This window comes from Lepidothrix coronata, unplaced genomic scaffold (genome assembly GCF_001604755.1).
Source record: "Lepidothrix coronata isolate B3197 unplaced genomic scaffold, Lepidothrix_coronata-1.0 Scaffold186, whole genome shotgun sequence".
NCBI lineage: Eukaryota > Metazoa > Chordata > Aves > Passeriformes > Pipridae > Lepidothrix > Lepidothrix coronata.
Window position 1 is genome coordinate 1,611,989 of NW_016690366.1, and position 20,059 is coordinate 1,632,047.

Sequence of the window (20,059 nt, forward strand, 5' to 3'; positions counted from 1 at the left end):
AGAGAAGAGAAGAGAAGAGAAGAGAAGAGAAGAGAAGAGAAGAGAAGAGAAGAGAAGAGAAGAGAAGTGAGAAATGCATCACCACTTTCCAAGGCTTAATGCAATGCTGGTATACCAGTTTGTTTCTGGGAATAAAAGAGATTTGCAATTGGACTTATTTAAGGAGAGGGGACACATGGTTGTGTGAAATCAGAGTTGACGGGTCAATTTTAATGGTGATAAAATGTCCTGAGCTTTCAACATGCCTCTGGCTAAGGGGTAAAAGTTGAAAATAGGATTCAAGTTTAATACACAGAATGTAACAACTAGTCCAGGGATGTAGTTGTGAAGGGGGGTGAGGGTGCCCCTTCCTTCCCACTGGAGGTCATAGAATTATGGAATCATTTAGGACAGAAAAGCCCTTTAAGACCATTGAGTCATTTAGGTTGGAAAAGATCACGGAGTCCAACCATTCCCCATCACTGCCAAGGCCACCACTAATCCATGTCCCCAAGTGCCAAATCCCCATGTCTGTTAAATCCCTCCAGGGCTGGGGACTCCACCACTTCCCCGGGCAGCTGTGCCAGCACTTGCCCATCCTTTTGGTGAACCCTTAGTGTCTTTGCTGCTCTGCTGGGTTTTGTTGGCTTGGGCAATAAACTCGGGCTGACCTGCTAGAGGACTCCCGTCATATCCATAGGGAATAGCTGCTCTTCTTGTACAGAGTCCACTTCTCATTGAAGGTACATTGGAACATGTCCACAACTGAAAGGAGACGACACAAAGTGCTGTTCCGCCTTTGCTACACTCAGTTGCTCTTGCAGGGAGTTGTTATTGCCAGAGGAATGCTGAGCTATGTTATCCAGCAGGTTGACTATACCTGTGCATTCCCAAAGGAAAGTATCCAAACCCAGTTTGTTTGGTCAGTGTTTGGCATTTAGCACAGAGTGAAGGATGTGTCATCCTCCCCCCAGGAGCAGGCAGGCGCCGAGCATCCTGGGGAGCCCCTGTCATTCCCATCTTCTTCCAAATCCCATTGTCTGGTTGGACACCCTGTGTTTCACCTACTTGGAATGGTCCTCAGGAGCAGATAAAGCATGTGGCTTTGGTTGGTTTCAGGAGTTGGAGTCTCAGCTTATTTTTCCTTCTGCTCTATTTCTGTATGCATAGGTTTGATTTTCTTTCCCATCAAAGAGCCTTTTGCTTGTTTATTTTTTCATGTTTTTCTATGCTTGTCTTTGGTTGATAATGGAGATGACATGGTTTTGATAGAACAATTAATTAATTTTTCTCCCAAAACTACATAAAATGCCACCTCCCTGCAGATGGCAAATCAAGGGCCCCAGGAATATTCATGCCATAAAACCAGTTTAATTCATACACCTTTTATTATTGTTGCCTGCATAAGAAAAATCATTGTTAACTTTGTCAGAATACTGAAGCTTGAACATCTCTTTACTGCAAACACAGAAGCAATTTCACTTTAAAGTGGCAAAGGGCAGAGTTTCTAATAAAAATGTAATTTGTAGCCTCTGACTGCAAAAGCTTCTAATATGCTAATTCTCCTTTCAGTCCCTGTAACATGGGTGAGATATCAGCTTAAACAGATGCAATATCAAAGCCTTTACTTGTCATTATTATTATTATTTTTTTCCTACAACAGTGTCTGTAAAATTCAAACACATTGGTAATAATGTTTCCCTTTTATCTCATTATCAAATTAGTTTTATACTGCCTCAACCTGAGTTAAATCACTTAACAACCATTTAAAAATCAACCATTAGATTGGTTTAAATTGTTTCAACAAGGCATTCCTGGATGCACAATAATTAACCTCTTAGGCCATCTTTGCTGGGTTTGGACAGAAGGGCTTCTTGAGCTGTGAGTGGTGGTAGTGGCTGCTGCTCCTGCATCCCACATCCTTGCCCTCCACACCAGTTTCATCCCCAGTTCCCAGCTGGCACTGCATGGTGTTAACGCCGATGGGACAGCGAGCGTGGGGCTTTGCAGGATGTCTGGGAAGGGTTTTCTAGGGAAAATTTCCCCACAAAAGAGTTGTCCAGTCCTGGCACAGGCTGCTCAGGGCATTGGTGGAGTCACCATCCCTGGAGAGATTTAAAAGCCATGTAGATGTGGCACTGGGGGACATGGGTTAGTGGTGGCCTTGGCAGCACTGGGGAGTGATTGGACTCCATGATCTCTGAGGGCTTTTCCAACCTTAAGAATTCCATGACTCTATGATTCGATCCTTCACCAAGGAAAAATTTTCTCCTTCTAATTCACTTTGAGAACGTGGTCTGTTCCCCAGGGACATGTTTGGTGCTGCCAGACACCTTCCCTGTCACAGGGTGAAAAAGCAGCATCAGCAGATAATGCAGAGTCAGAGACATCCAGCCCTGGGTATGTTGCTGGGGGACACCTGGGCTGTGCTCACACCCCTCCGAGCACGGAATGGTGCCTGTGCTGTGCAAACAGCAGGATGAGTTTCCCCATCTCCTTCACAGACTGCCGGGTGTAAGTGTAGCTCTCCTCAGCTTGGGAGTTCCTGCAGCAGAGCAGGATCCTGCCAGGATGTCAGCACACGAGTTTGGGATGTCTGTGCTTTTGGAAGTGGATTTTTGGACTCCTGGTAGAAATGAAGCAGATCAGTCTGCTCTTTTTCCTGCTCCTGCTCTTGCTCCATGCCCCCCGCTCCCTGCCTGTCCCTGGCCAGCTCTGCCTCAATGTTCCTTTGCTGACCCTTGTACCTCCGGTTTCATCTCACTGGCGGATCTGAGTAATCACCCAGCAGTGCTACTGGGAGCTTTTCCCAGTTTTTCCCTTACAAAGGTAACACACCTGGGGCTCACACTGATGCTGTTGTGGGGCCACTGTGGGATCTTGCTCCCGAGCAGGCTGCTGTTGATCCTGACCACCTGGATCCCAAGCACCCTGCCTGGATTTTGAGCACACTGCCTGAATCCTGAGAACACTACCTGGATCCCGAGCACACCACCTGGATCCTGCACTGGCTCTGATCCCATACCAGCTGCCTCTGGACTCGTTGCAGGGAGTCAAGTGCTTGGTTCAAGTCTTTTGGTTGTTTGTGTTTCTCTTGGGCAAATGAGGCTGAGAAAAAAAGCTGGAGGGACCAAAGCAATGTGTTCTCATGGAAAAAACTAATAGATGCAAACCACAGAGTGCCATTTGTGCTGGAATTCGGGGGCTGAGGGGGAGGACAGCACTGTTCAGTCACTGTAGATGACTTGGTTTTTTTCAGCTAGAGTAATGCTTTGATTCTATTCTATTGGTAATTAACCACTCTGAGAAAAAAACACACTAGTAAATTGAGAATGAGGCGCTTCAGAAACTGGATGTGGGTTCAACCAAGGCTGGCAGTCCCCTGCTGTTTCTTATTCCCAGGTGCAAATGCTTAGACCAACCCAAGGGTCAGTCACGGCCCCCTGACACCCAAATCTTGCCACATAAACCCAATACAGATGGCAGGAAACCCTTGTTTCTCTCCTGGCAGGAACGGTCTTGCGGGGCTCTCTGGCAGTCTGGCTTTAACTATGGAAATTCAGTTTCCTGTGCCTATCTCCATGTGGAAGCCACCAACAGCCCTGCTGGTGCCAGTACCTGGTGAGCCAAGCTCTGCTGGTCGAGAAGAGGGGCAGAGACTGGAATGGGTGGATATTCTGGCTACAGATCCCTGAGGCAGATCAGTCAGGGGATCCCTTGGACAGTTCACACTCCCAGTTTCCTGCACATTGAGGGCAGCAGCTTCTGCCTGCAAGCAGCTGTAAGTGGCCAAACCTTATTCCAAAGCTGTGCTGGAGCTGGAAAAGTTGACTGTGTGTTCTAGGGGCCCGCTGGAGTTTGAGGTCAGTTATTTTTACTTCTCTGCCTTGTTCTTGTTAGATGTTTGACTCGCTCTCAGAACAATGGCTCCCACCACACTGCAGCCATCGCCCTGTGCCACAGCTGGTCAAACCTCCTCCCATCCAGTGCCCAAGGGTCTCATCTCCTTGCTTTAGCTAAATATAGACTTTTCAAGCCCTTTAGAGAGCCTAATCCATACCTTTACCAAGCTTAGCAAGATGAATCCAGTGGCAAAAGCAGCTGACACAGCTTTGTGGGTAGAGGAATCCTCTACATTCTCTTACTCTGGCTCCAATCTACCAGGGTTTGTTTAAATTTTCTACTGATTAATCTGGTATTTTTCTGCTAATTTTTCTGGTATTTCCTACTAATCTGATATTTTTCTCTCTGTACGTACTGCACTCTGAAGACTGGACTGTTGTGATGATGATTTTTCCTGTCTGCAAACTTCAGTTTTCCGTGCTGTCTGCCCAGGGACACACAATAATTCTGTATTTTTTTCGACTAACTGTTTAATGAAAAATAACAGCCAAATCTGCAGTTGCTTTGACACATTTCTGAAATAATGACTCCTGTTCCTAGGCTGGACTTATATTGACGAGAGAGTCTCTGGCTTTGGTTGCAGAGCTTCTCTCAGCCTGAGCTTTGTTTTGGAGGGAGCTGGCTCCCACACTGGCAGCTGCAACAGGGGGACCATACCCAACAAGGTTTCTGGCAGGATCTTATTTTGACAAAACATTTACGATGGTAATAAAAAGGCTGTGTTTCTGTATCTTAGCTAGTTTGGCCTTTCCCAGCTTGGTTGCAGCTTTGGCTTTGTTGATGCTGTTCTGCAGCAGCAGGTGTGTCTGTGGTTTGTGATGGGGATGTTACACATCCCCGTGTGCCTCGGGGTCAGCAGAGCTTTGGGAGTGAGGGGTCTCAGTGCTTTTTAACGGCTGCCCCCCTGCCCCAGGTATGCACGTGTTGGTTCATGTACCCCTGCACACCCTGCTGAGGGCACCAGAGAACCCTGGGCTCCACAGAGCCAGGCAGGGGGGTCACAGGCATTCTATGGAAAAGGTGGGAGCATGATCATGGGTTATCCCTCCTTCATCACTGCACCCTCCTGCCTGCCAGCAGCCAGAAGGTCACAGCCTCCCTGCATCTGGACCATCACCAGGTGCTGGTGGTGCGTCCACACAATACGAATTTCTCCAGTTGTTGAACTCATATTTGGGCACGTTGTTGTTGTTGTCCTGCAGAGCTTGCACAGGGTGAGAATGATTTGAGAGGTTCTGTGAAGCATGTGATAGAACCAACCCACCCTGCTGCCTGGCCTGGGGGAGAGAAGCAACCATCCTCTGCTCTGTTTCCTACAGGGCAGAAACAGCAGCTAAACACTTTGAATTTCTGCACTCATTGCCTCTTGGCACTGCTGGTGGGATGCCAGGAAGCAGAACATGGCCTTATGCATGAAGATTGCATTGCATGACCCCTGCCCAAGCCCTTTCCCTGGCAGAAGAGCTGTGTCAGTGTTCTCTGCTGGCTGAGGAGCACTGAGAGGTGCTCTGTGCTCACTGCAGAGCACCAAAGGAGGCATTTCAGGTGGTAGAGAAACCCCTGGAGAGCTCTTGGTGTGATCCAGACTTGCTCATATTGGGGCTTAGGGTGCTTTTGTGTGTCTTGTGGGTGCTCTTGCCTAGCTAAGCTCCCACAGAGCCATGGCACAAGGGCTGCATCTCACAGCACCCCACTGAACCCTTTTCTCTGTGCTGGAAATGTGTCTTGCAGCCTGGGCTACTCCTGACAGAGGCAGCAGGAGCAGAGTCCTGTTTGCTCTTCCTCCACGGCAGGAACAGTGTTGTGCTGGACCCGGATTCTTTGAGGCTGCTCGGCCCTTGGACCATGCAGCAGCTTCTTGTCCTGGGGTGTTTCAGCACTTTGCTCTTTGGTTTCATTCCTCCCAAGCACTCTGTTCCCCACTGGATTGTGCCCATGCCCTGTGCCCCCAGGCTGTGGGTGATGCTGCCTGGGTTGAGCCACCCAGAGTGATCCTGGTGGGATCACCACACAGCCCATCCCCTTGGCAGCCAGAAGTGCTGAGCTGTGTGTCTTCTTTCCCTCCTCATCTTTCTGCATGGGAACAGAGGTGGAACCTATGGAAGTTGTGCACGTGGTATCTCTTGCCAAGATCACCCCGGTACCTCGCAGCTGCCCACACGTGCTTGGTGAAGAGAAGATGTGTTTTGTTCATCAGGTTTATGTGGGATGGTGCTGGGAAAACTCTGTGTGGGTACAAAATGGCAAAAAACCCACTCTGTGGGACACTCTGCTGTATTTTCATGGAGGTCCACAGTGGACTGATGGTGGCTTCTGGCTGACAGCTTTCGTAGCACCACATCAGGAGTGTAGGCTACAAAACCCCTGTCAGTACCAGTGTACAGTGCACCCAAACCTGGTTTCGATGGAGCCCTTGGCAGTGGCCAATGCACAGCATTTTCCTTGTTAATTGTGTGCTTCGAGATGGACTTGAGCTAATGTCATATTTACCTTCTTCTATTCCAGTTGTGTTGGTGTGGAAGAGGAAGAGGCGCCAGATATCGACATCTATCACTGCCCAAATTGTGAGAAAACCCACGGAAAGTCGACCTGTGAGTACCCGTGTGCGGCCAGGCCCTGACACACAGCAGGGGCTGTGTGTTTGGACAAAAGGACCTCTTATTTATGTCATTGCAAAAGGCCCTAAGTATCACGTGCCATAAATATTGGAATTCAAACCAGGAGGTGAAAATTATGTTAGTGGGAGGACATCATGGGTTGGATCTTGGAGCTTTGGCTGCAGCTTCTGCGTGGCCTCAGGCGTGTGTGTGAGCTCAGGCAAGGCACTCACCTGGAGAGCTGCAGTCCCCGGTCCCACAAGAAAATGAGCATCCTTCCATGCATGAATTGTGCCCACACTGAAGAATGTGGGCTAGAAAATCCCTGTGGAGGCAGCTAGTGCTAATACAGGGAGTTTTGGAAGCTACACGGTGTTTTCCGTCTGTGGATGAGAAGAGTAAGAAACAGTTTGTTGTGCTTGGCCTGGATATAGAACTGCAGCGATTTCTGTGGCAGTCAAACTTGTAGGATGCACTGAGGGTGCCAATTCTTGCAGTTCTTTCACAGAAGGTTCTCCTGAGTAAAAGTGACAGTTGATCTCAGTGGGAGTTTTGTCTGGGAAAGAACCGTGGGATGTGTTTGCTTTGGTCAGATTAATTCACAATTTCTTTCTATTATACAATGGCTGAAAAAAAAGAAAAGAAACCAATCCCTGTGAAAGATGAAATGCTTCACTTGAAAAGCAGTTATTGTAAATAAGCAACAGTGATGGGGAGGATCTTGCTGCTCTGCAACCCCAGGGCATCCTGCAGAGGAAGAGCTGGGTGCTCATCTGCAGGAGCCGAAGGAATCCTAACAGTCCCCTTTTCAGTATGAAATAAGGGATGGCTGGAAAGTGACTCCTTTTGTGTTAAAATTCAGCATTTTTAACCCAAGAAATTATTTGTGCACTGCCTTACTTGTTAAAGTTTAAAAAATTTCTAAGGGGAGAGGGGAGGAGCCCGAAATGTTTGCTTTGTGGGCAAAAATGGGAATTGTTTTTCCACTATGATTTTTTAAAAGTCAAGTGTGAACTGGAAACCTGAATGACCTGCAGCTGTTCCTGTCTCCCAGAGGGTCTGCCAACAACTGGGGTCTGAACAGGGAACCCACAAACTGGGAAGCTGGCAAAATGCCCCTTGGGAGGCTGGTTCTGAAAGACTTAATGAAATCAATATGTCCCTACAAAATGTTCTGGTTTAGAAGAATCAGCCTTTCTAGTTTTTGTTGGAAGATTTCTGGAAATTGGTCACACAAATAACCACAAATTGTATTGAAGTGAGTAATTTGGGATTGGAAAGGGTTGTGCTGAAAAGGGGGGGTGACTGCAGATGCTCCCAGGCTGTTGCTGACCTGGGACAGAAGCAGCAGCACAGGATCTCCAGCCTCTGTGAGTTCTATATAACATTGAGATGAGTCTGATACTTTGATTTCCTTCACATCATGTTGAATTATGAAGGATGAAAGGCACTTTTCAGTGCGAGGGAAAAAACCCAGACAAAAGCAGCAAAAACCTATAATCAGGAATTGAATATCAATTCTATAAAACTGGGGTGTGTCATCCTAGAATTCAAGAAATGGCAGTTGTGATAAAAAGATTGCAAGTTTAATATACCATTTAAGATGATGAGAGTTGAATGGACAACGATATTCTGATGCTTTTAAGAAGGTTTCTGTCTCTCCAGTTCTTTTTATCCAAATAAAAATCCACTGGTACGTCCCTGAGCCTGTGTCACACAGCCCAGCAGAAATTGCTGCTGGAGCACAGTTCCACCCTCTTCCATCCCAGGGACACCTTCCACTAGCCCAGGTTTCTCCAAACCCAGTCCAACCTGGCCTTGGACACTTGCAGGAATGGGGCAGCCACAGCTTCTCTGGGAAACCTGTGCCAGGGCCTCCCCGCCCTCAGAGGGAGGAATTTCTTCCCGACATCCCGTCTAACCCTGCCCTCTGGCAGTGGGAAGCTGTTCCCCCTTGTCCTGTCTCTCTGGGCCTTTGTTAAAAGTCCCTCTCCAGCTCTCCCAGCCTGGCTCCAGAGCAGAGGGGCTCCAGCCCTCAGCACCTTCGTGACCTCCTCTGGACTCGCTCCACGTCCTTCTGATGTCAGACCCCAGAGCTGGAGGCAGCTCTGAAGGTGGGGTCCCACAAGGTCTCCCTTGACCTGCTGCCCATGCTGCTGGGCATGCAGTGTGGTGGGAACACAGACCAACATCCCGTCCTGCAGGACAGCAATGCCACTTTGTTTTCTCCCTTCAAATACATCACAGGCAGTTTAACCATGTGTGAGACCAATCATCAAAGAAGTGGAGTGCACAAATTCCATTTAAACATTAATTAGTGCTAACCTTACCTTGAGTCCTGGAGACAAAGTCACAAGCTGCATAGCAATTCCCTCACTAACCCGTAGAATCCTGTGGAAAAAGGAGGCTGTTATCCTGTAGCCCCTCCTTGCAGGGTACAGCAGGCCAGGGAAGTTAAAAGACAGATGAAATGAAGGCAGGACCAACTTGGCTCAGTGCATTCCATCTGCTGGGAATTTGCATGCAGGGCACTGCCGGGACAGTCTGCGGGGGGATCGCTTCCATTTGCTTATGAACTGCCCCAGTCTATGTTTAAACTCGTTATCCAGCACTATCAGCTTTGTAATAAACGAGGAAGAGTCATTCCAGCACCAGGAGTTCACCGGTAGGATTTAATTATTGCGAGATTAGCAAAGGGAAACGCAGACACCGATTGTCTGTTATGCAACTCGTCTGGATTTAAAAATGGATGTGTATTTCTGGAGCACGCCTTCCGCCAGATATGTTTTCCAGATGTCAAATTTAAAAATCATTTTCCTCTCCTTACATTTTTCCACGTTACCACTGTGGTGAGTGGCTGCTCTCAGAAGATTGCTTCCTGTCACATGGCGTTTTGAGCTATTCCCTTTTAATGAAATGTGTAGGGACTCCTCTTTGGGAAAAATCATCCATATTCATACAACATTTTCTGACATCATTGCAATAAAATGTGAGGGCTTCATTTGGGCAGGCTTGGCTCATTTTCATAACACAATTTGAAATGCTTGGTTTGATTGCTGCCGTGTTTGCAGCAGGGAAAATCAGGAGAAATCCTTTGGAATCGGTGAAGTTACAGAGCTGCAACTGAACCAAAGTCAGACTGAGGCGTGTTTTAAGTAGTTACAAACTTTAATGTAGATAGTAGAGAACTCACAGCGTGCTTCTGGGTATCCCTGCTCTAGTGGAAGCACCCCAGTCTAGTGGAAAGTTCATAGAATCATTTAGGTTGGAAAAAACTTCAAGATCATCGAGTCCAACCTTTGACCAATCACCACTTTGTCAACTAGACCAGAGCACTGAGTGTCACATCCAGCCTTTTCTTCAACATTTCCAGGGATAGTGACTCCACCACCTCCCTGGGCAACCCATTCCAATGCTTGACCACCCCTTCAGTGAAGAAGTGCTTCCTAAGCATTCAATGTCATGATGCCTTCTACACTAAGACATTTGAAATAAAATAAATATACCTGTGAATTTTTAATTTTGAGATACAGTTTTCATAAAAATATATTCCCTTTTTTCCACTGTTGGACTTTCCAAAGGTCAAATTTGGATCAGAAAGTTCTACAGAGAGAGAACTCTGTGATCATTTCTGAAAAAGCAGCTTTTCTGGCCAAAGATGGAATCTGTTGCACATGGGAATGGGCCTTTAGTCCTTGCTGGGGTGATCATGGTAAAGATGAAGCACAGAAAGAATGGCTGAAAATAGGCCAAAGGTAGAGTGTTTGATGTAGTATAATGGACTGCAGCTGTCTGGGACACAACCCCTCCTGGAGAATGTTCATCTGAGATGCCTCTGAGGGAGAGGGGAATGGAGAGGTGGGTGGCAGGGGGAGATACAAGAGGTGCATGGGAGAGGTGGATACAAGAGGTGGGTGGGAGAGGTAAATGGGAGAGGTGGATGCCTGCCAGCACTCTGTGCTGAGGGGAATAACTTCCTGGAGGTTTTGGAAGAGTTGCAGTGAATCCCTTAATTCAGCTCTGCTTTGTCGCTTTTATTTCCCGACACTCCATGCTATCTGAGGTGTAATAAAAAACATGCTCATAGGATAAGCTCCTTAATTTTCCTTGTGATAAGTGACACCTCTTTCCCTGGGACTTGCACTCAGAGTGCAAGTGCAATCAACACGCTCCTGGTGTTGATTCCTATGTGCTGGGAGGGGGAGGAGATGGTGTTTGGAAGGGGAGGGAGAGGAGGAAGGTTTGGCATTCAAGCCAGGCTTGTTTCCTTTGTTACCAGGAGCATTGAATTAATACACTAAGCCTGAGAGTCATTAAGATAAAGAACTAGCAGCTTTAATGAATATCTCCAGCTAGGCTGGAGCCTGCATGGAACTAATAAACCCAACATGCTTTGTGCAAAACCTGGGATGGACTCACTGGGAGATATCTTTCCTTGAGTTATTCCAGGATTGTGGTCAGGAAAGCAAAGTTAGCTCTTTCCAAATCTCGTGTCTTATAGCTGTGGCCTCCAGATTCCTTTCCTAATGGAAAAGTGTGTGGATCTCTGTGTGTGTGTGTGTGTGTGTGTGTGCAAAGAGTGAGGAGCAGGTGCCATCTGTGAGGATTCTGCTGCCTTCCCTCACTGTTTTGGTAAGAGGTCTGGACTTGGGGTAAAATACTGAGATTCATGATGTAAAGCAAGGGTGGAAAACAAAAGTATGTTGTGACATGAAAATTCTATTAACAGAGGCTTTAAATTATATGAATATGGAAAAAAACAATTTCCTACCAAAATGAGTGGGAACAGCTGAGGGAGATAGTGCTGACTCAGGGAAAAAGTGGGACCAGTTTTTCCAGCTCTGTGATATCTGGCTGTCAGAGACAGGGCAGAACCATCGACACTTGACTGACTCATGTGCTTATTCCTGCTGGCCCTTTATCCATGATGGACTTGCCTGTGTGTCCATCCCCCACTGGGAGCACAGTGGAGGGGCCTCAGTCTGTCATTGCTGCAGGCCTGAGCCATAATAGCTTCCCTTTAAATCCTGGGAATAAGGGTTCTAACAATTGCAGTTGTGGTGCCTTTTCTCTTTTCCTCTTCTCTCCTCTCCTCCTCTCCCCTTCTCCCTTCCTCCTTCCCCTTTTCCCTTTCCTTCTCCTCCTCCTTCCCCTTTCCCCATCCATGCTGTGTCCAGGGCATAGCTCAACATCCATCAAACTCGATGTCAAATCTGCCACAGGTGGACAGATCTTTAGTCTAAGGTAATTCCTGACAAATATGTTGACAAAGATCCATTCTGCATGTGGAGGAAAGGGGCTTTCTGGGAGTTTCCTGAGGAGAATGGAGTGTGCAGGCTGGCGAGCCCGGGGTGTCCAGAGCCCATGTTTGCACGATGCCTGCAGGAGCTGTGCAGCTCAGCAATTCCCTGTCTGGTTGCCCTTGTGCTCCAAAACACACACACACTGCTCGTGCTGTGGTGGATCTCCAGGCTGCACTGGGATTGTCTGATGGGGCACTGAGAGCAATATTAGAATGTGCAGTGCAGCATTGGGGGGGTTCCCTCTGCTCTGCTCACCTGAGAAATTAAACCAATATTTGTCGTTCCTGCCAATGTTTTAATAATTATCTTCTACTTAACACAACTGTCCAATTCCTTCCTTTTCAGTGAAAAAGAAAAGAAATTGGCATAAGCATGATACTGGCCAGACAACAGAGGTGAAGCCTGTGCAGAACGGGAGCCAGGTCTTTATAAAAGAGCTCCGAAGTCGGACGTTTCCCAGGTGGGTTGTTCAGCTGGAATGGGCTGGGGGGGCAGTGCCTGTACAGCCACTGTCCTGGGAGGCTGGTGGTGGGCCTGGCTGAAAGCAGCATGGAATGATGATGTCTAAACAAGTGCTGTTTGATTGCAGATGTCCCAGGCTCTTCCCTTTTTTATATTTGTGCAGCTGTATTCAGATCTCTTCTTGCTTGACCCAGGTCCTGTGGCTTTCCATAGGTGCTTGGATTCCATGCAAAAAGCATGGAATCACAGAAAGGCTTGGGTGGGAAGGGACCTTAAATCCCATCTCATTCCACCGCCTGCCATGGACGGGGACACCTTCCAAGCCCCATCCAACCTGGTCTTGGACACTTCCAGGGATGGGGCAGCCACAGCTTCTCTGGGCAACCTGTGCCAGGGCCTCCCCACCCTCCCAGGGAAGGATTTCTTCCTAACATCTAATCTAACCCTGCCCTCTTTTAGTTTACAGCTGTTCCCCCTTGTCCTATCACTATCTGCCCCCGTAAAAAGTCACCCTCCCTCTCTTTTATAAACCCCCTTTAGCCACTGGAAGGGTCTCTAAGATTTCCCCACAGCCTTCTCTCCTCCAGGCTGAACCAGAGCATGTTTGACCCCTAGAACATCCACTTGCACAAGAGACTAACCCACTTACTGCATTGAATTATCCAGTTCTCAAAAATACTAATGACTTTGCTGAAGTCTGTCTCCATCTTGGAAAGAACAACGACATGCTCAGTTTCTGGGTGACAAAGGCTCTCTCACTGGGGTAATGAATAGTGCTAATTGTTGGGTGACATGTCCCACACGTTATTAGGCTGCTCCACAGCCATTTGCAAGAGTGATCATTTTCTTCTGGCTCTTTAATGTAGACCATAGCCAAATAAATCCTTAATTATTAATAACTAATTATTTTAGAAGAATCCTTGGAGACTGGCAAAGTGTACTTGATAAACACAAAACTGCTTCCTTTTTATGGAGAATTTAATTTCACATTTAATTTGAGATACTGGTCTTGGGCTGGTTAAGGAAAAAACTGAAAATAATTCTGAAGTGTTTTGCAGCTCTTACAGATGTGTCTCACTGAGCTCAGGATCCAGTATTTTTACTTGCTTGGCTTGGCTATTGTTATTGGGGCCTGCAAGATCTTTGTCTTAACTTTTGTCTTTATTTCTTTTTTTTTTTTTTTTGATTTGACAGGTTGCAAAGCCTATTTAGTAAAAGATTTCAGGCCCAGGCAGACTGATTTCAGTAACCTCGGGTGGCCTCTGAGACTGCACTCACACACACAATATCTCTGAGTCTCTCCCAAGTTGTAAAAAAAAAATAAATACCATAACCCCCCAAATTTTCTCCTTGTTTCTCCCATTAATGTGGGTGTAAGAAAATCCTGCTGCCAAATTGAAGTTTCTGAGACAGAAGGGTCTGTAGTCTGAAGAAGTGGCTGCAAGATGAGGCCTCTGACACCCACACTTGTGCCATCAGTGACACGAAGTCTTTTGGAGAAATTGTCTCCTCTGAAGAAAACGAGTGAGATGTGCAGGTGCAGGTGCAGGTGCCCAGACCAAACCCCAGCACTTGTCAGTCAGGGTGAAAGGAGAAAGGGGGTCTCAGACCAGAAATGTCGTTCCTGACTCCCAGCGCATGGTGGTGAATGACGAGCCCCGGTGAGTCCCTCAGAGGGGCTTGGGTCAAAAGGAACAGTGAAGAAAGCAAAAAGGCAAAAAATATAATTATTGCCATTCTGCCCTGGAATGTTTAATACCAAAATAGCATTAGAGTAGCAATAGTAGTAGGGGTAAACAATTCAATTGATGCTTCAGCGTAGGTACCAGCCTCTCGTTTTGCCCTAATCGTTGCTGCCTGCTCTGGCACCAATCTCTCTTTAAAATGATGTGTAGGTTCTGTGGCACATACAGAAGCCATGTGCCTCTACTCTGGAGCCAGGCTGGGATTGCTGGGGGTGCTCAGCCTGGAGAAGAGAAGGCTCCAGGGAGACCTTAGAGCCCCTTCCAGGGCATAAAGGGGCTCCAAGAGAGCTGGAGAGGGATTTTCAACAAAGGCCTGGAGAGACAGGACAAGGGGGAACAGCTTCCCACTGCCCGAGGGCAGGGTTAGATGGGATGTTGGGAAGAAATTCTTCCCCGTGAGGGTGGTGAGGCCCTGGCACAGACTGCCCAGAGAAGCTGTGGCTGCCCCATCCCTGCAAGTGTCCAAGGCCAGGTTGGACTGGGTTTGGAGCAACCTGGGCTAGTGGAAGGTGTCCCTGCCCATGGCAGGGGGGATTGAACAAGGTGGGCTTTAAGGTCCCTTCCAACCCAAACCATTCTGGAATTCTGTGAGCAGGCACAGGGTGAGGGGTTCCCCTCATGGTGAGATCAGAGGAGGGTGTGGGGTCTCTGTGGCAGGTTGGGTGTCACGGGGTGGGGAAGGTGGTGAGCTCAAGCATGGCAGCAGCCACGACAGCACATCCAGGCTCGTCCTCTTTCCTGCCCATTTTGGTGCTGTATGGAGATGTGAACTGGAGTGCAGGACTGCTGCAGGAGAGCACTCAGACCTTGGCCTTACCTGCCTGGGCAGGAAGGGCTTTTTGGGGAGAACCTTCAAAGTCTGACTGCTCCCAGCTGACACACAGCACATGGTGACAGGACACTTTTGGGACTGTTGGTCCTTCATGTACAGTCACTTTTCACGCCTGAAAAGATCAAGAAAGCAGACTTGAATTTCCCCTGGGAGCTCTCAGTGCCAATAGCTGGTGGGCCAATGGAGCTGCCCTTTCCTCATTCCCCTTGGAGCCCTCCCAGCCACTTCAAAATGATCTGCAGAATATTTCCCAAGCAATTTATTCAACTTCTTTAAAATGATTTGCAAAGTATTTCCAGCCCAATTTATTTGATATTAGGTAATGTTTTTAGTCTTACCTTCTTTAGAGTGGAACATTTAACACTAATTCCTTTAACATTGATCACCAGTAGCTCAACAGATCCTACAGCTGAAGAAAACAGCTTTTTGCCACAAGCTGTTATTTTAGGAGTTCCCAGTAGCCGGAGCATGAGCCTCAAGACATTGATTCCGGATGATTCTGTTGTGCTCTTCGTGCTTTGCAACATATGACTTTTTGGCTTTTGGCTTCTGAGCCTAATTTGTATGTAATTCCTTATCCATATTGCCTTCCTTTCAGTAGTGGCATGCAGATCATCCCAATCTGAGCGTGGAAGCCCCTCACCATTGCCTCTGTTTGGTTTTCCAGCGCTGAAGATATTGTCGTGAAGGTCCCAGGCAGCCAGCTAACACCAGAGTATTTGGAAGAGAATGGCTTTGCAGAGCCCATCCTGGTGCCCAAGAAGGACGGGCTGGGCCTGGCCGTGCCCGCTCCCACCTTCTACGTCAGCGACGTCGAAAACTACGTCGGTGGGTACCTGGGAGAGCAGGTGGCACTGGGCTGCTTGGAGCCCAGCTGCTGCTTTTAAAAAAAATAACCCATGAATTGTATAAAAAATTGTAAAATATATTGTAAAATATTGTCTATGCCCTGGCTGTGCTGGCTGCAGTGTTTGTTATGTAGTGGGAGCCTGTAGTTAGCAATGAACTCGCTGTTGTTTAGTGTACCAGCTTGGCACTGGGGCTGAGCCAGGCTGCACTGCTCTCCATAGCTCTGCACTAAAAGTAACAGCCACAGCAGGATCAAGAAATGGTTTCTGGAGGCCAGGACTTCATTGATTACTGCCAGCTTGCTTTGTGTTGAAAGAACAGCTACACTGCAGCTCCCTCTGCCCAGGCAGCCCGTGTTTTAGCAGTGATGCCAGTGAGAGCTGTTTTCAGTGCTGCTGGTCATTTGGATTCTCTTGGCATTCTCCCATCTCTGCCCTGAGCAGGGTGTTGTGCTGCATCTTCTCACAAGCCATCACCTCATCCCACCTGGGAAAACAGACCTTGGCCAGAAGCCATGGAAGGGCTCCAAAGTTCCTTGTCTCCACATCCTTCTTCCTTTAGCACATGTGTCTTGTCTCTTATCCTCTCGTGCTCTGTCCTTCATCCATGTGTCTCTCCTTCCAGTCTTCTGGCAAGGCAGTGTCTCTTTGGAGCCATCACTGCAGCTCCAGTAGATCCATCTGTGTTTCATGGTCCCTTCATCTTCTTCCACAGCCTGCTAACCACCCCCTCCTGCACTCCCTTACCCAAACATTGACCATTCTCCAGACTGGAGGGTGCCATGACCAGCCACTGCTGCTCTTGACCGTAACTGTTGGATCTGCAGTGAGAAAACAGTGAATAAAGGAGAATCACAGAATCACAGTATCAATTCAGTTTAGAAAAGACCTCCAAGATCATTGAGTCCAACTGTTCCCCCTGCACTGCCAAGGCCAGCATTAACCCACATCCCCAAGTGCCACATCCACAGGGCTTTTAAGTCCCTCCAGGAATGAGGAGTCCATCACTGCCCTGGGCAGCCAGTTCCAGTGCCTGGAATACAAGACCCCTGATGTTATCGTTACCTCTATTCCCTTGCTTCTACAGGAAACATGTTCTGTGCCCACCTGCTACGCTCAGCAGATGTTCTCCTGTGCCTGAGGTGCTCCTTGGGCATCTGCTGGAGCTCTCTCAGCCTCCAGCTGAAATCATCCCTCCCACCAGCAGGACTGTGAGTCCAAAGCTGGAGGGAACAACATGGGTTGTTTAATCTGAGCTGGCACCACATTTGAGTGAGGGGCACAAATCTGTGCTGGTCCTACCTCTTTGGGGTCTGCTCACTGAAGTGGGGTTTCCCAAGCAGGGATTTATCTTGCTGGTTTGTACTTAATTGCCTTGGACCTGGAGTGTCTTTAGAAACATCCTGAAGGAGCAGAGGACAAACCACCACCAATGAGACTGCCAAAGACATTGTTATATTCTGGCATTTCATGAAAAATAAATTGATTTTTTCCCTTTCCTAATGTCTTTAAAAAGCTCTGAATGTCTTTATAAAGCCCTGCCTTTCTCTGTGTGTTCTCTTTTTGCCCAGTGTAAAATCCACTGATTAACTGATGCTGTTAGTATTAACATCAGAGATTTGTGTCCCACAAGGTCTGTCAGAGGAAATGTGTAAGGACTAGTAGATCATCCCCGTACTCTGATGCAGAGGGGATGGGTTTTTGATGTGTAATTTTGGGTAAAATAACAAAAGGTCAATTTTTTTTAGTGGTATGCCTGAAATACCATGGTAAGAAAAGGGAACTCTTCGTTGATTTATAGGTTTTGTAAGGAAAAATTTAAAATAGAGCATAAAAGAATTTGGAATTCTGGAAAGTCAGTTGGTGAAGATATTGCACTTGTACAGTATTGTGATAGTAATACTTGTAGTAGTATAGTGTTACACCCTGTCTGCAATCACAGGACCTTTATAACATGGTGGGGAGGGCTTGCTCCAAGGATACAAAGGTATTTGCATTTAAATTTCACTCAGCAAATAAAATCCATAATGAAATTAATATATCCAAAATAATGTTAATCCTTTAAAGATAAAAGCTACAGGAATAATTATGTCAGGGACATGACTACAAAAGTTTTATGGATATTTCCTGTCTTCCATGCATGTATGTCTATGTGGGTGCATACATAAACAACAGGGAGGGTACAAGGGCTGAAAAGATCAGAAAATCAGGAGATTGGGATGGTTTTGGACATATTAACTCACCCCCCAGCATAGAAAATGGGGCAAGGTGGGCTGCCCATCAACCTCTCTCTTTCATTGGATTCATGTGCAGGCCCAGAGCGGAGTGTTGATGTCACTGATGTCACCAAGCAGAAGGACTGCAAGATGAAACTCAAGGAATTTGTGGATTACTATTACAGCACAAACAGGAAAAGAGTCCTTAATGTCATCAACCTGGAGTTCTCTGACACCAGGTAAGGGTTCAGCCTGCCTGTAATTACTAGAGATTTATTTATAATTTACGTTCAATTTATATGTATATTTATATAAAATACATGTCTATATATAACATGTTTCTATATAATAATATGGTTGTATATATTATTTTTGTCTTTATAATTATATTACAATTACTTATAAGTAATTGTATTACTTATATGGAATTATATATAAGTTCTGATTTAAAATTCCTGAATCCCATGCTATGTCTGGGATACGTGGCAAGGTTCAGCGGGGCAAGTTTGATCAGTGTCCCCAGTGCTTCCCTCGTTAGGGATTGCTCTTTAACCTTGGGATAGAAGCTTCTGGTTACTCCAACTCTCCCCTGCATCATCCATACACAGCCAGTGGAGGCACAGCACGGAATGAAGGTGCTCTTTGCTCTGTGAGAAGGGTACCAGTGATGGCAGCTCAGCCCTGTGTCACCAGCATTCATGTGTCAGCAGCAGCCATGTGTCACAGCAGGACATTTGGGCACCTTCCAGCTTTATTTCAGCTCCAGTAGTACAGGCACAGTTCATCCAGTGCAGCTGTTTGCTCAGGCATAACTTGATGCTCCAGGAGGGAATTCTCTGCCTTGTCCAGGTGGGGGAGGATGATGTCCTGTGTTCCAAGTATGATCTTAGGTACTTGGGTGCAATGTGATAAACACCATTAAGACCAAAGCAAGAAGGACAGGGTGACCACAGAGGTGTGATAATGCTCTCTGTGGGAGAACACGGACACAAGGGGCCTTAATTTTTAATATTCTGTGTTGTTTTTCTGGTGAGATGGGAACCCTGATGGATGTAAGGCAACACCTTCTCCAGCTTAAGGTGATCTTGATCTCCTTGGCACGTTCTTTTTTCAAGTGTGCTGTACAGCAGTGAGCATCCCACTAGGTGTGAGTGCATCATGCACTGCTTACTAAAATCTTCCATGCAGAGTAGCAGAGAGGGGGTAAGTAGATGAAGTGTGGCTTCAGGTGTAGTGTTACATGTCACTGGGTGTCCTTTAAGGATAGTAACTTTGAAATTTTGTTATATCTTTGTAATGCTACAGCATGGGTTATAGTTGTGGTTTCAGTGCTTTTGCCAGATAACCTGTGATCTGTCTGACAGCAGCTCAGAGTCAGGGTGGTGCTGACTTCCTGAGGGCAGGTTGGGGGTCATGGTTCAAATCAGCTAGATTAGATATTGGGAAGAAATTCCTCCCTCTGAGGGTGGTGAGTCCCTGGCACAGGTTTCCCAGAGAAGCTGTGGCTGCCCCATCCCTGGAAGTGTCCAATTTCAGGTTGGACGAGGCTTGGTGCAACCTGGTATAGTGGAAGGTGTCCCTGCCCATGGACTAAATGGGAATGAGATGATCTTTAAGGTTCTTTCCAACCCAAACCCTTCTGTGATTCTGTGATCATTAGCTGGTGTCAGTGCCTGAGAGTTGAGGTCCCTGCTCGGGGCTCTCCATCGCTGTGCTCAGCACCTTCATCCCAGGAGTGGGCAGGTGCATCTGTAAAGTATTGGATGTCAAACATCAGTGAGTTTTACAGGTCCTGTAGTCCTTTGGGGTAGCTGATGCTTCCAGAAGGGAAGCACCAGAGAAGGAGAAGATCCCTTTACATACAAACACACTACACAGATGATGATGAATGTCAGCAGAAAAATGAAGGATGGTTGTTTTGGGGAGCAATCTGTTTCAGTGAGAAGACTTGAAAAAGAAGGCTGGTGGATAATGACAAGCTCATTTTTCCAGCTATTCCCCTGAGCCATGTAGTTGGGATTTAGTGGTGCACACCCATTGCTGCAGAGAGCAGCTCTACTCATTACAGGCTTCAGAGATCACCAGGATCTTCAGCAGAGATTTTTTTCAGCTTTCTGCCATTATGCTCGAATAACAGGATGTCTTTTGTCCTGAAGGACTGCTGGAGCTGTCGC

At 47.1% G+C, this 20,059-nt stretch overlaps 1 protein-coding gene across 3 annotated transcripts in view; it reads left to right on the forward strand.

The window, feature by feature from the left end:
- The window catches only part of PHF2 (PHD finger protein 2), an 82,196-nt gene that overhangs the window by 35,156 nt on the left and 26,981 nt on the right, over nt 1-20,059 (forward strand). For all 3 annotated transcript variants that reach the window (XM_017830987.1, XM_017830989.1, XM_017830988.1), the window contains exons 2-5: nt 6,388-6,473; nt 12,128-12,242; nt 15,489-15,649; nt 17,983-18,124. In XM_017830987.1, the coding sequence (XP_017686476.1) occupies nt 6,388-6,473; nt 12,128-12,242; nt 15,489-15,649; nt 17,983-18,124 (504 nt within the window). The remainder of the gene's footprint in view (nt 1-6,387; nt 6,474-12,127; nt 12,243-15,488; nt 15,650-17,982; nt 18,125-20,059) is intronic.